The sequence below is a fragment of the Mobula birostris genome, unplaced genomic scaffold (assembly GCF_030028105.1).
Source record: "Mobula birostris isolate sMobBir1 unplaced genomic scaffold, sMobBir1.hap1 scaffold_181, whole genome shotgun sequence".
Taxonomy (NCBI): domain Eukaryota; kingdom Metazoa; phylum Chordata; class Chondrichthyes; order Myliobatiformes; family Myliobatidae; genus Mobula; species Mobula birostris.
This window is the reverse complement of record NW_027274856.1, coordinates 1,271,944-1,286,797: the sequence shown is the minus strand read 5'-3', so window position 1 is coordinate 1,286,797 and position 14,854 is coordinate 1,271,944. Positions and strand designations below refer to the sequence as shown.

General features: G+C 45.5%; 1 protein-coding gene across 1 annotated transcript in view; it reads left to right on the top strand.

Annotated features, from left to right (window-relative positions):
• The window catches only part of LOC140192593 (tubulin polyglutamylase ttll6-like), a 65,881-nt gene that overhangs the window by 29,065 nt on the left and 21,962 nt on the right, over positions 1-14,854 (top strand). The window contains exons 5-6 of the mRNA XM_072250152.1: positions 3,210-3,353; positions 13,441-13,526. Of these exons, the coding sequence (XP_072106253.1) occupies positions 3,210-3,353; positions 13,441-13,526 (230 nt within the window). The remainder of the gene's footprint in view (positions 1-3,209; positions 3,354-13,440; positions 13,527-14,854) is intronic.

Sequence of the window (14,854 nt, the reverse complement as noted above, 5' to 3'; positions counted from 1 at the left end):
CACACAGACCATATCCCTCCATACACCTCCCATCCATGTATCTGTCCAATTTATTCTTAAATGTTAAAAAAGAACCTGCATTTACCACCTCATCTGGCAGCTCATTCCATACTCCCACCACTCTCTGTGTGAAGAAGCCCCCCCCTAATGTTCCCTTTAAACTTTTCCCCCCTCACCCTTAACCCATGTCCTCTGGTTTCTTTCTCCCCTTGCCTCAGTGGAAAAAGCCTGCTTGCATTCACTCTATCTATACCCATCATAATTTTATATACCCCTATCAAATCTCCCCTCATTCTTCTACGCTTCAGGGAATAAAGTCCTAACCTATTCAACCTTTCTCTGTAACTGAGTTTCTCAAGTCCTGGCAACATCCTTGTAAACATTCTCTGCACTCTTTCAACCTTATTTATATCCTTCCTGTAATTTGGTGACCAAAACTGAAAACAATTCTCCAGATTCGGCCTCACCAATGCCTTATACAACCTCATCATAACATTCCAGCTCTTATACTCAATACTTTGATTAATAAAGGCCAATGTACCAAAAGCTCTCTTTACGACCCTATCGACCTGTGATGCCACTTTTAGGGAATTTTGTATCTGTATTCCCAGATCCCTCTGTTCTACTGCATTCCTCAGTGCCTTACCATTAACCCTGTATGTTCTACGTTGGTTTGTCCTTCCAACGTGCAATACCTCACACTTGTCTGTCTTAATCTCTATCTGCCATTTTTCAGCCCATTTTTCCAGCCGGTCCAAGACCCTCTGCAGGCTCTGAAAACCTTTCTCACTGTCTACTACACCTCCAATCTTTGTATCATCAGCAAATTTGCTGATCCAATTTACCACATTATCATCCAGATCACTGATATAGATGACAAATAACAATGGACCCAGCACTGATCCCTGTGGCACACCACTAGTCACAGGCCTCCACTCGGAGGAGCAATTCTCTACTACCACTCTTTGGCTTCTTCCACTGAGCCAATGTCTAATCCAATTTACCACCTCTCCATGTATACATAGCGACTGAATTTTCCTAACTAACTTCCCATGCGGGATCTTGTCAAAGGCCTTACTGAAGTCCATGTAGACAATATCCACTGCCTTCCCTTCATCCACTCTCCTGGTAACCTCCTCGAAAAACTCCAGTAGATTGGTTAAACATGACCCACCACGCACAAAGCCATGTTGGCTCTCCCTAATAAGTCCCTGTCTATCCAAATGCTTGTAGATTCTGTCTCTTAGTACTCCCTCCAATAACTTACCTACTACCGACATTAAACTTACCGGCCTATAATTTCCCGGATTACTTTTCGATCCTTTCTTAAACAACGGAACAACATGAGCCACTCTCCAATCCTCCGGCACCTCACCCGTAGAGAGCGACTTTATAAATATTTCTGCCAGGGCCCCCGCAATTTCAACATTAGTCTCTTTCAAGGTCCGAGGGAACACCCTGTCAGGTCCCGGGGATTTATCCACTTTAATTTTCCTCAAGACAGCAAGCATCTCCTCCCTTTCAATCTGTACAGTTGCCATGATCTCAGTACTTGATTCCCTTAATTCCATAGACTTTATGCCAGTTTCCTTAGTAAATACAGACGCAAAAAACCTATTTAAGATCTCCCCCATTGCCTTTGGCTCCGCACGTAGCCGACCACTCTGATCTTCAAGAGGACCAATTTTATCCCTTACAATCCTTTTGTTCTTAATGTACCTGTAAAAGCTCTTTGGATTATCCTTCACTTTGACTGCCAAGGCAACCTCATGTCTTCTTTTAGCCCTCCTGATTACTTTCTTAAGTATTTTCTTGCACTTCTTATACTCCTCAAGCACCTGATTTACTCCCTGTTTCCTATACATTTCATACAACTCCCTCTTCTTCTTTATCAGAGTTGCAATATCCCTTGAGAACCAAGGTTCCTTAGTCCTATTCACTTTGCCTTTAATCCTGACAGGAACATACAAATTCTGCACTCTCAAAATTTCTCCTTTGAAGGCTTCCCACCTACCAATCACATCTTTACCAGAGAACAACCTGTCCCAATCCATGCTTTTTAGATCCCCTCTCATTTCTTCAAATTTGGCTTTCTTCCAGTTCAGAACCTCAACCCTAGGACCAGATCTATCCTTGTCCATGATCAAATTGAAACTAATGGTGTTATGATCACTGGAACCAAAGTGCTCCCCTACACAGACTTCTGTCACTTGTCCTAACTCGTTTCCTAACAGGAGACCCAATATTGCATCCCCTCTAGTTGGTCCCTCTATATATTTATTTAGAAAACTTTCCTGAACACATTTTAAACCATCTAAACCATCTAGACCCCTAACAGTATGGGTGTCCCAATCAATAAATGGAACATTAAAATCCCCTACCACCACAACTTTATGTTTCCTGCAGTTGCCTGCTATCTCTCTGCAGATTTGCTCTTCCAAGTCTCGTTGACTATTTGCTGGTCTGAGTGGGATTGATCAGAGAGAATTTTGAGGGTTTCTGCGTCGAGGGCTGGAGTAGGGGTAAGTCCGAAGGAAAGAACCAGATGCAGATAAACACGAGAGTTTCTGCAGGTGCTGAAAATCCAGAGTAACATATCCAAAATGCTGGGGGAAGTTAGCAGGTCAGGCAGCATCTATGCAGAGGAAAAAAGAGTCGATGTTTCAGCCCAAGACCCTTCATCTGGAATGCAGACACACATTTCAAAAATTAGTTACCGATGCGGATGGCGACCGGGGGTTCAGCACCAGATGCCTGCGTTCTGATCACTAATGGGATCCCTCTGCCTCCAGGGAAGGAGCCTGTGGCAGCCTGTCACTGTGTGGCGGCTCAGGTGGCCAGAGGGTCAGCCTCTACAGTGTCTCTTTCTCTCTTGACAATGGATTTTATATTCTGGGTTTTTCCCCATTCTTTCCTGTTTTTTATTTGAGTAGGCAGAGGGTGGGGGGATTTGGGGGTTGATGTTTTGTGTTTTGTGCAGGGGAAGGGGGATTTGGGGGGGGTTGATGATTGTGTTGCTGTTCTTTTTTCTACGGGGGGGGTGAGTGCACGGGTTTGATGTTTCTCTTTCAACGACCTCCATGTTTTTTCCTTTGTTCCGTGGCTATCTGGAGAAGATGAATCTCAGAGTTGTACACTGCATACATACTTTGATAATAAGTGAAACCTTTGAACCTCACAGTGTGTTAACTCTTCCTCTACTTGTGCAGCCCTTCACTTTGGATGGTTTCAAGTTTAACCTCAGGCTCTACGTCTTGGTTACTTCCTGTGACCCTCTGCGGATATACCTCTACAATGAGGGCCTGGTCTGCTTTGCCACTAAAAAGTATTCCGAACCGACCGAAAAGAATTTAGTAAGTGACACATTGACTTATCTTTAAGACATACAGTTAATTCTCTGAAAGTACGATCCTACTTTTATAAGAGGTTAATTCTTGCCTAATTCACTGTTGTATGGAAGTAATCGACTCGGGTGGGATCTTGCTGTTACGTTCCCAACCCCAGCCAAAAGCTGACTACTCTGTCTGGGGGGGCGGGGAGTGGGAGGTTGGTGTGGTTACAGAAGCATCTCCTAACGAGTCTAGTTCGCAAAGTTTACAAGACAAGGTCAGGAAAAGCCCTCCCCACCATTGAGCACGTCTACAATGAGCGCCGCCATAAGAAAGCAGCAACTATCATCAGGGATACCCACCATCCAGACCATGCTCTCTTCTCATCAGGAAGAAGGCACAAGAGCCGTAGATCTGTCACCGTAAGTTTCAGGAACAGTAATCACCCTACAACCATCAGGCTCCTGAACCAGTGTGGATAACTTCACTCAGTTCAACACTGAACTGGTTCCACAACCTATGGACTAATTTCCAAGGGCTCTACAACTCATGTCCTCAATGCTTCTGTCTGTCTTTATGTATTTGTGCAGTTTGCCTTCTTTTGTACGTCGGTTATTTGGCTGTGTCGGTGTGTTGTTTTTCATCAGTTCTATTGTATAAGACCATATGAGATAGGAGCAGAATGGGCCATTCAGCTCATTGAGTCTGTCACCATTTCATCATGGCTGATCCACTTTCCCTCTCAACCCCAATCTCCTGCCTTCTCCCGGTAACCTTTCACACCCTGAGTAATGAACAATCTGTCACCTCTGCCTTCAGTATACCCAATGACCTGGCCTCCACAGCCCTCCATGTACACAATTAATTCCACAGATTCACAACCCTCTGGATAAAGAAATTCTCTTCATCTCCATTCTAAATGAACGTCCTTCTATTCTAAGACTGTGCCCTCTGGTGCTGGAGTCCCCCACCATAGGAAACATCCTCTTCACATCCAATCTGCCTATGCCTTTCAACATTCAATAGGTTTCAATGAGATTGCCTCTCAGTCTTCTAAGTTCTCATGCGTACAGGCCCAGAACCATCAAGCGCTCCTCCTGTAGTCATTCTGGTGAACGGCCTCTGAACCCTCTCCAATGTCTGCTCATCCTTTCTTAGATAAGGGCTGACGATATTCCAAGTGAGGCCTCACCACTCAACATTAACTCCTTTGTTTGATATTCTAGTCCTCTCGAGATGAATGCTAACATTGCATTTGCCATCATCACCACAGACTCAACCTGCAAATTAACCTTTAGGGAATCCTGCATGAAGGCTCTCTCGTCCCTTGCACCTCAGATTTTTGGATTTTCCGCCTGCTTAGAAAATAGTCTACCCTTTTGTTCCTTCTGCCAAAGTGTATGACCATAAACTTCCCGACACCGTAACTGTTATACTCTGCTCTGTGTCTGCCACTTTGCGTATTCTCCTTATCTGTCCAAGTCCTTCTGCAGGCTCCCTGCTTCCTCAACACTACCTGCCCCTCCACCTCTCTTCAAATCATCCGCCAGTCGGCCACAAAACCAACAATTCTGTCTTCATAGACAATACAGAAAGAAGCAGTTACTCCCCGCCCCCAACACTGATTCCTGTGGGACGCCAGTGAGTGCTGTGAACGCCTGCACGAAAATGAATCTCAGGCTAGTATATGGTGATATAGTCGTACTTCGATAATCAATTTACTTTGAAATTTGAACTTTGAAGATTTTATAAGATAAGTTTGTTACATGTACATCGAAACATCAAAACTGGGCTGAGAAGTGGTAGATGGAGTTCAACCCAGGTAAGTGTGAAGTGGTTCATTTTGGTAGGTCAGATATGATGGCAGAATATAGCTAATGGTAAGACTCTTGGCAGTGTGGAGGATCAGAGGGATCTTGGGGTCCAAAGCCATAGGACGCTCAAAGCAGTTGCGCAGGTTGACTCTGTGGTTAAGAAGGCATACGGTGTATTGGCCTTCATCAATCGTGGAATTGAATTTAGGAGCTGAGAGGTAATGTTGCAGTTATATAAGACCCTGGTCAGACCCCACTTGGAGTACTGTGCTCAGTTCTGATCGCCTCACTACAGGAAAGATGTGGAAGCCATAGAAAGGGTGCAGAGGAGATTTATAAGGATGTTGCCTGGATTGAGGAGCATGCCTGATGAAAACAGGTTGAGTGAACTTGTCCTTTTCTCCTTGGAGCAACGGAGGATGAGAGGTGACCTGATAGAGGTGTACAAGATGATGATCGTGTGGATAGTCAGAGGCTTTTTCCCAGTGCTGAAATGGTTGCCACAAGAGGACACAGGTTTAAAGTGCTGGGGAGTAGGTACAGAGGAGATGTCAGGGGTAAGTTTTTTACTCAAAGTGGTGAGTCCGTGGAATGGGCTGCCAGAAACAGTGGTGGAGGCGGATAGGATAGGGTCTTTTAAGAGACTTTTGGATAGGTACGTGGAGCTTAGAAAAATAGAGGGCTATGGGGAAGTCTAGTAATTTCTAAAGTAGGGACATGTCCAGCACAACTTTGTGGGCCGGGGAGCCTGTGTTGTGCCATGGGTTTCCTATATTTCTATCCATGTGGCAATCTAAGAGTTTCTTAAATGCCTCTCATGTATCTGCCTCTACCAGTGCCACTGGCAGTGCATTCCACGCACCCATCGCTCTCTGTGTTAAAAAATTACCTCTGACCTCCCCCTCCCCCATACTTTCCTCCGATCCTCTCGTGCTTTAGCATTCCCCGGCTATCCACTCCGTCTATGCCTCTGATCAGTTTCTACACCTCTATCGAGTCATCTCTCATCCTCCTTCACTCCAGGGAGAAAAGCCATAGTTTCCTCAACCTATCTCAACTCTGTGGTTAAGAAGGCATACGGTGCATTGGCCTTCACCAATCGTGGGATTGAGTTTAAGAGCCGAGAGGTAATGTTACAGCTATATTGGACCTTGGTCAGACCCCACTTGGAGTACTGTGCTCAATTCTGGTCACCTCACTACAGGAAGGACGTCGAAACGATGGAAAGGGTGCAGAGGAGATCTACAAGGATGTTGGGGAGCATGCCTTATCAGAATAGGTGAACTCGGCCTTTTCTTCTTGGAGTGACGGAGGATGAGAGGTGACCTTATAGAGGTGTTTAAGATGATGAGTGGCATTGATTGTGTGGACAGTCAGAGGCTTTTTCCCAGGGCTGAAATGGCTAGCACGAGAGGGCATAGCTTTAATGTGCTTGGAAGTAGGTACAGAGGAGATGTCAGGGGTAATTTATTTACTCAGAGAGTGGTGAGTGAGTGGACTGGGCTGTCAACGGTGGTGGTGGAGGCGGAAATGACAGGGGTCCCCACCTTTTTTGCACCGCGGACCTGTTTAAGATTGGCAATATTCTTGCGGACCGGCCAACGGTGGGGGGGGGGGGCGTGTTCAAGTTCGACAGTGTGTGACAGGAAATGAGGAAAGGTGCAGCTGACTCATATCGTTTCATATCGCCAAATCATATTGTTTCCTCGCGGCCCAGTAGCACATGCTTTGCGGCCTGGTACCTTTCCGCGGCCCGGTGGTTGGGGACCACTCTTTTAAGAGACTCCTGGATGGATACATGGAGCTTGGAAAAATAGAGGGCTATGGATAAGCCTAGGTAATTCTAAGGTAAGGACATGTTTGGCACAGCTTTGTGGGCCGAAGGCCTGTGTTGTGCTGTAGGTTTTCTGTGTTTCTATCCTCATAATCCAATCCAGGCAGCATCCTGGTAATCCTCTTAAATATTGAGGAAAATTGATGATTCCATCGTAAGACAGATTGAAAATGGGAAGTTGTGTGATATAACACTCAAGGATATATCTAGCCAGAGTTATTGGCCCTGCATCTTGTCTGGAGTTAATCTGCCTTGATTTCAAGAAAAAGCGATAGAATCATAGAAAAGTACAACACAGAAACAGGCTTTTTGGCCCGTCTAGTTGGTGCCAAACCATTTAATCTGCCAAATCCCATCAACCTGCACCCAGACCATAGCTCTCCATACCCCTCCCATCCAAACTTCTCTTAAATCTTGATATCAAAATCATATTCACATGAGGTTACGCATTGTATCGGAGGGATAGGAAGGTAGGCAGAGGGGGTGATGTAGCTCTGCTGGTAAAGAATAGCATCAAATCAGCAGAAGGGTGTGGCATAGAATCAGAAGATGTTGAATCCTTGTGAGTTCAGATAAGAAACTGCAAGGGTAATGGCAGTTATAAACAGGCCTCCCAACAGTAGCTGAGACATGGAGCACAGATTACAACAGGAAATGGAAAAAGGTGTTTCAAAAGGGTAACGTTATGGTAGCCATGGGAGATTTTATCATGCAGCTCGATTGGGAAAATTAGGTTGGTAATGGATTTCAAGAGAGTGAGTTTGTTGAATGCCTAAGAGATGGCTTTTTAGAGCAATTTGTCATTGAGCCTGCTAGGGGATCACCTACACTGGATTGGGTGTTATGTAATGAACTGGAGGCGATTAGGAAGCTTAAGGTAAAGGAACCCTTAGGAGTCAGTGAAGACAATATGATTCAGATAGGGAGAAAGTAGAGTCTGATGTAGCGATATTTCAGTGGAGAAAAGGAAATTTGAAAGGAAAGTAAAGGTATGAGAGAGGAGTTGGCCAAAGTCAGTTGGGAGGAGATGCTGGCAGGGAAGACAGCAGAGCAGCAATGGCACAAGTTTCTGGGAAAATATGGGGAAGGTGCAGGATGAATGTATTCCAAAAACAAAGAAATACTCGAATGGCAAAATGCTACAACCGTAGCTGACAAGGGAAGTCAAAACTAATGTAAAAGCAAAAGAGAGGGTATACAACAGAGCAAAAATTAGTGGGAAGATAGAAGGTTGGGAAGCTTTTAAAACCCTAGAGAGAGCAACTAAAAGAATCATTAGGAGGGAAAAGATGAAATATGAAAGCAAGCTAGCAAATAATATCAAAGTTGATAGAAAAAGCATTTTCAAGTATATAAAAAATAAAGGAGAAATGAGAGTGGATATAGGACCGCTAGAAACTGAGGGAAGAGAAGTGAGTGCAGTTTCTATTACAAGGTTGAAGGTGCTCAAAAAGCTGAAAGACCAAAAGGTACTTTTTTCACCTGGACCAGACGAACTGCAAACTGGGGTTTTGAAAGAGGTAGTGGTAGAGAGTGTTGAGGCATTTGTAATGATCTTTCAAAAGTCATTGGACTCTGGCATGAAAATTCCAAATGTCACTTCACTCTTTAAGAAAGGAGGGAGGCAGCAGAAAGGAAATTATAGACCGGTCAGCCTGACCTCAGTGGTTGGGAAGATGTGGGAGTTGATTGTTAAGGGTGAGGCTATAGAGTACTTGGTGACACAGGACAAGATAGGACAAAGTCAACACGGTTTTCTTAAGGGAAAATACTGTCTGACGAACCTGTTGGAATTCTTTGAGGAGATTACAAGTAGGAGAGATAAAGGGGACGCAGTGGAGGTTGTATATTTGGGCTTTCAGAAGGTGCCACACATGAGGCTGCTTACCAAGTTAAGAGCCCATGGTATTACTGGGAAGTTATTAACATGGTTAGAGCATTGGCTAATTAGTCGGAGGTAGCGAGTGGGAATAAAAGGATCCCTTTCTGGATGGCTGCCAGTGAGTAGTGGTGTTCCACAGGGGTCGGTGTTGGACCACTTCTTTTTATGCTGTATATAAATGACTTAGATGGTGAAATAGATGGCAAGTTTGCAGATGATACGGAGATTGGTGGAGGGGCAGGTAGTGTGGAAGAAGCAGGTAGGATGCAGAAGGACAGATAGATTAGGAGAATGGGCAAGAAAGTGGCAAATGAAATACAATGTTGGAAAATGCATAGTTATGCATTTTGGTAGTAGAGATAAATGTTCAGATTATTTTCTAAATGTGAAGAAAAATTCAAAAATTTGTGATGCAAAGGGACTTAGGAGTCCTTGTACAGACACCCTAAAGGGTAACTTGCAGGTTGAGTCAGTGGTGAGGAAGGCAAATGTAATGTTAGCATTCACTTCAAGATGTCTAGAATACAAGAGCAGGGACATGATGCTGAGGCTTTATAAGGCACTGCTGAGGCCTCACCTTAAGCACTGTGAACTATTTTGGGCTCCTTATCTAAGAAAAGATGTGCTGGCATTGGAGAGGGTTGAGAGGAGGTACACAAGGATGAGTCTAGGACTGAAAGGGTTATCATATGAGGAACATCTGATATATCTGGGCCTGTACTCGCTGGAATTTAGAAGGATGAGAGGGGATCTGATTGAAACCTTTCGAATATTGAAAGTCCTAGGCAGAGTAGACGTGGAAAGAATGTTTCCCATGGTGGGGGAGTCTAGGACAAGAGGGCAGAACCTCAAGGTAGAGGGGCATCCGCTTAAAACAGAGATGCGGAGAAAGTTCTTCAGTCAAAGGGTGGTGAATTTGTGGAATTTGTTACCACAGGCAGCTGTAGAGGACAGGTCGTTGGGTGTATTTAAGGCAGAAATTGATTAGTTCTTCAATGGCCGTGGCAACAAAGGTTACGGGGAGAAGGCTGGGCGGTGGGGTTGAGGAGGGGAGGAAAAGGATCAGCCATGATTGAATGGCGGAGCTGACGATGAGCCAAATGGCTCCTGTGACTTACAGTTTTATGGTAGTACAGAGAATTTAACACCGTGAACGTTAGGACGGAGAAATGCATTCAAACAGAGGGATCCGTAACTTCTTGAAAAAGAACTCACAGGTAGGTAGGGTCGTAGAGAGAGCTTTTGGCACACTGGCTTTCATAAGTCAAGGTACTGAGTACAGAAGTTGGGATGTTATGTTGGAACCACTTCTTTTTACAATATATATCAAGGATTTCGATGATGGAATTGATAGCTTCGAGGCTAAGTTAGCGAATGATCGGAAGATCGGTGAGGGTGAGGGGGCAGGTAGTATCGAGGAAGCAGAGAGGTGCAGAAGGATTTAGACAGTGTAGGAGAATATGCAAAGAGGTGGCAGACGGAAAACAGTGTTGGGAAGTGTATGGTCATGCACTTCGGTAGAAAACTTCAAAGCATAGGCAATTGTATGACTGGAGAGAAAACTCAAAAATCGGAGGTGCAAAGGGACTTGGGAGTCTTCAAGCAGGATTCCATAAAGGTTAATTTGTTGGTTAAGTCAGTGATAAGGAAGGTGTTAGCATTCATTTTGAGAGGAATAGAACATGAAAACAAGGATATAATGTTTTATATGGAACACTCACAGAATGCTGGAAGAACTCAGCAGGCCCAGGAGCATCTCTGGAGTATTTGGGACCCTGAATGGAAGTGAGAGAGGAGGTGTAGGGCAAGCGGGTGGAACAAGCATTGCACCTGACACTACACCTCGTCCCTCACTGCCATTCAGGAGGCAACATTTCACCTGTGAGTCTGTTGGGGTTCATCTACTGTATCTGATGCTCTTGGTGTGACCTCCTGTATGTCAGTGAGACCCGACGCAGATTGGGAGACCGCCTTGCAGAGCACCTACACTCCGTCTGCCAGAAAAACCCATTTCAAGTCTACTTCCCATTCCCATTCTGACATGTTAGTCCTCGACTGCCACGATGAGGCCACACTCAGGTTGGAGGAGCAGCACCTTGTATTCCGTCTGGGTAGCCTCCAACCTGATGGCATGTATGTCGATTTCTCTAACCTCTGGTAATTGCCCCCAACTTTACCATTCCCATTCCCATTTCCCTCTGTCACCTCATCTCCTTAGCTGCCAATCACCTCCTACTGGTGCTCCCTCCCCTTCCCTTTCTTCCAAAGTCTTCTGTCCTCTCCTATCAGATTCCCCCTTCTCCAGCCCTTTATCTCTTTCACCAATTGACTTCCCAGTTCTTTACTTCCCCCCTCCCCCCTCCCAGTTTCACCCATCACCTACCACCTTGTACTCCTTCCTCCCCTCCCCCCCACCTTCTTGCTGTGACTTCTCATCTGTCCTGATGAAGGGTCTTGGTCTGAAACGTCAACCTTTTGCTCTTTCCCATAGATGCTGCCTGGCCTGCTGAGTTCCTCCAGTATTTTGTGTGTGTTGCTCAGATTTCCAGCATCTGCAGGGTTTCTCCTCCTTGAGGCTTTAGAAGGCACTGGCGAGGCCTCCCTCGCTTGGGGTATTGTGAGCTGTTCCGGGCCCCAGAAAGGATATGGTGACACTGAAGAGGGTTGAAAGGAGGTTGACAAAAATGATTCCGGGATTGAAAGGCTTATTATATGAGGAGCATTTGATGGCTCTGGGCCTTAACTGACTGGAATTTAAAAGAATGAGGTGAAATCTCATCAAAACCTATCGAATGTTGAAAAGCATTGACAGAGTGATGTGGAGAGGATGTTTCCTATAGTGGGGGAGACCAAGACCAGAGGACACAGCCTCAGAGTAGAGGGACGTCGATTTAGAACAGAGATGAGGAGGAATTTCTTTAATTTGTAGAATTCGTTACTACATGCTGTGAAGGCCAAGTCGTCGGGTATACTTAAGGCAGAGCTTGTTAGGTTCTTGATTAGTCAGGGATAAATGGATACGGAGATTGGGGCTGAGAGGAAAATAGATCAGCCATGATGAAATGTCAGACAAGACTCGATGGGTCAAATGGCCCAATCCTGCTCCTACAACTTACAATCTTATGGCGTGGACTGCTCCGAAAAGAGAAACTCAGCCCATATTTCATAACCAGAATTGGAATCAGAATCACATTTACTGTCATTGTCATTTGCCATGAAATTTGAGGTTATGCGGCAGCAGTACATTGCAGTACGTAGTAATGAGTTATAAATTACAAAAAGAAATATATTTTAAAAATTAAATAAGTTGTGCTAAACAAGACCAAGAGACAAATGTTATTGCGGTACTGTACATGGGATCATTGTTCATTCTGAAATCTAATGGCGGAGGGAATTGTTGAGTGTGTGTCTCAGGCTCCTGTACCTCCTCCCTGACGGTAGAAATGAAAAGAGGCTTTACCTGGGTGGCGAGGGTCCCTCAAGATGGATGTTGCCTTTTGAAGATGTCCTCGAAAGTGGGGAGGATTGTGCTCAGGATGGCTGATTTATTATCCCTCTCGACTGTTTTCTCCTGCCTTCTCCTGTTAACCTTTGATGCCCTGACTAAACAAGAACCTATCAACCTCTGCTTTAAATACACTCAATGACTTGTCCTCCACAGCGGTCCGTGGCAACAAATTCCACAGATTCACCACCCTCTGGCTAAAGAAATTCCTCACCTCTGCCCTAAAGGGAAGTTCTTCTATTCTGAGGCTTTGCCCTCTGCTCTTAGAGACAGCCGTCCCCCCTCCCACTACAGGAAACATCCTCTCCACGTTGATTTTCAATATTTGATGGTTTTCGTTGAGATCCCCCATCATCCTTTTAAACTTCAGCGAGTACAAGCCCAGAGGGAGCAATGCTCCTCAAATGACAACCCTTTCATTCTCGTGAACCTCCCCCAGACCCTCTCCAATGCCAGCTCACCAATTCTTAGATAAGGGGCTCAGAACTGCTCACAATACTCCGAAGTTCGGTCTGAGTTATAAAGCCTCAGCCTCACATCCTTGCTCTGACTGACAGTACCCATCCTTATGCACTGCGCTTCAGATGAGCGATCCTTTGACTTGGCGATGTTTTGGGGCTGCAAAAACTGCTTTAAGATGCAAGGCTTCCTTCAGTTTCACCTTCTTGCCACCTGCCGACTGCTCTTCATCACCACAGGAAAAGTGAAGCCGAGAGGAATGAGGAAAATAGCATTTGAGCAGCTTCTGGCTGGGATGGCGTTAGTGTGACGCGATAACTGAGGGCAATGTCCCTGACTGAGAAACCAACATCTTTATCTTCTGGGCAGCATCTGTAGGAAGAGATGCAGTTGACGTTTCAGGCCGAGACCCTTCGTCAGGACTAACTGAAGGAAGAGTGAGTCACTCTTCCTTCAGTTAGTCCTGACGAAGGGTCTCAGCCTGAAATGTCAACTGCACCTCTTCCTGCAGATGCTGCCTGGCCTGCTGCGTTCACCAGCAACTTTGATGTGTGTTGCTTGAATTTCCAGCATCTGCAGAATTCCTGTTGTTTATCTTTATCTTCTGCCTCTCACAGGATGACGTCTGCATGCACCTCACCAATTATGTCATCAACAAGCGTATGATGAACGTTGTCCCGGATGAAAAGAAAGGCAGTAAAAGGTGAGACCATATGCAGCAGGGTGCACCCTTCACCATGAGCAGGCACGTTATATAGAAGGTCAGTGTTGGAGTGATTTTTGGGGTTAGGACATAGACATTTAGCAATCGAATTTGGCTACCAGTCTTCATATCTGAATGTGTGTTGTGGATTTTATTTGGAGTGCAGATCTGAACTTTACATGTAGGCATCCGTTAGTCTTGTGAGACCATGGAAGGTTCCCCTTGGAAGTTTACACCTTGGAAGCTTTCCAGGGCGCAGGCCTGGGCAAGGTTGTATGGAAGACCAGCAGTTGCCCATGCTGCATGTCTCCCCTCTCCACGCCACCGATGTTGTCCGAGGGAAGGGCATTAGGACCCGTACAGCTTGGTACTGGGGTTAATGCAGAGCAATGTGTGGTTAAGTACCTTGCTCAAGGACACAACACGCTGCCTCGGCCAAGGCTCGAACTAGCGACCTTCAGATCACCAGAGGGACGCTTTAACCACTTGGCCACATGCCAACACGTGACCAAGTCTGAACATGTGGCCAGCTCTGAACAATGGGTTCCTAAAAGCCATGAATCCCAGCTGACAATGGTGATTAAAATTCATTTGGATGTGTGTGGTGTGGCTGTGAAGCAGGAGGCGTGAAGGTTGAATTTTGTTTCAAAGAAAGCATTGTCCATGCATTGTAAGTATGGAGTTGCCCTTTGCCGTTTGGCACATAAAATATTGAGCCCCACGTCAGGCCGGCCAGACCTTTCGACCAGAAGTGTCTCCATAAAATGCCTTCTCTAAACTTGCTTTGTCGAATAAAGAAGCTGCTTTGTATCTACCAGTAATTTTCTCTGCTGGCTTCATTCACACAACAACCTTAGCGAGCAGGCACATTGTAGAAGGAAGGGGAGCACACAGCAGCAGCTTACTGAAGCCCTTAATTCTGTTGCCACTACTTCAGGTTGTCATAACTGGCAGAATGCTCCCAATGGCATGCTATAAGACCATCAGATATAGGAGCAGAAGTGGGCCATTTGGCCCATTGAGTCTGCTCTGCCATTTAATCATGGGCTGATCCAATTCTTTCAGTCATCCCCACTCCCCTGCTTTCACCCCATACTCTGGCTAATCAAGAACCTATCTATCTCTGCCTTAAATGAACTCAATGACTTGGCCCCCACAGCCGCTCATGGCAACAAATTCCACAGATTTACCACCCTCTGACTAAAGTAATTTCTCTGCATCTCAGTTCTAAATGGACGTCCTTCAATCCTGAAGTCATGCCCTCTTGTCCTAGAATCCTGTACCATGCCCTCCAGTAACTTCTGACAACCAAGTCTAGCTCCTGGCCT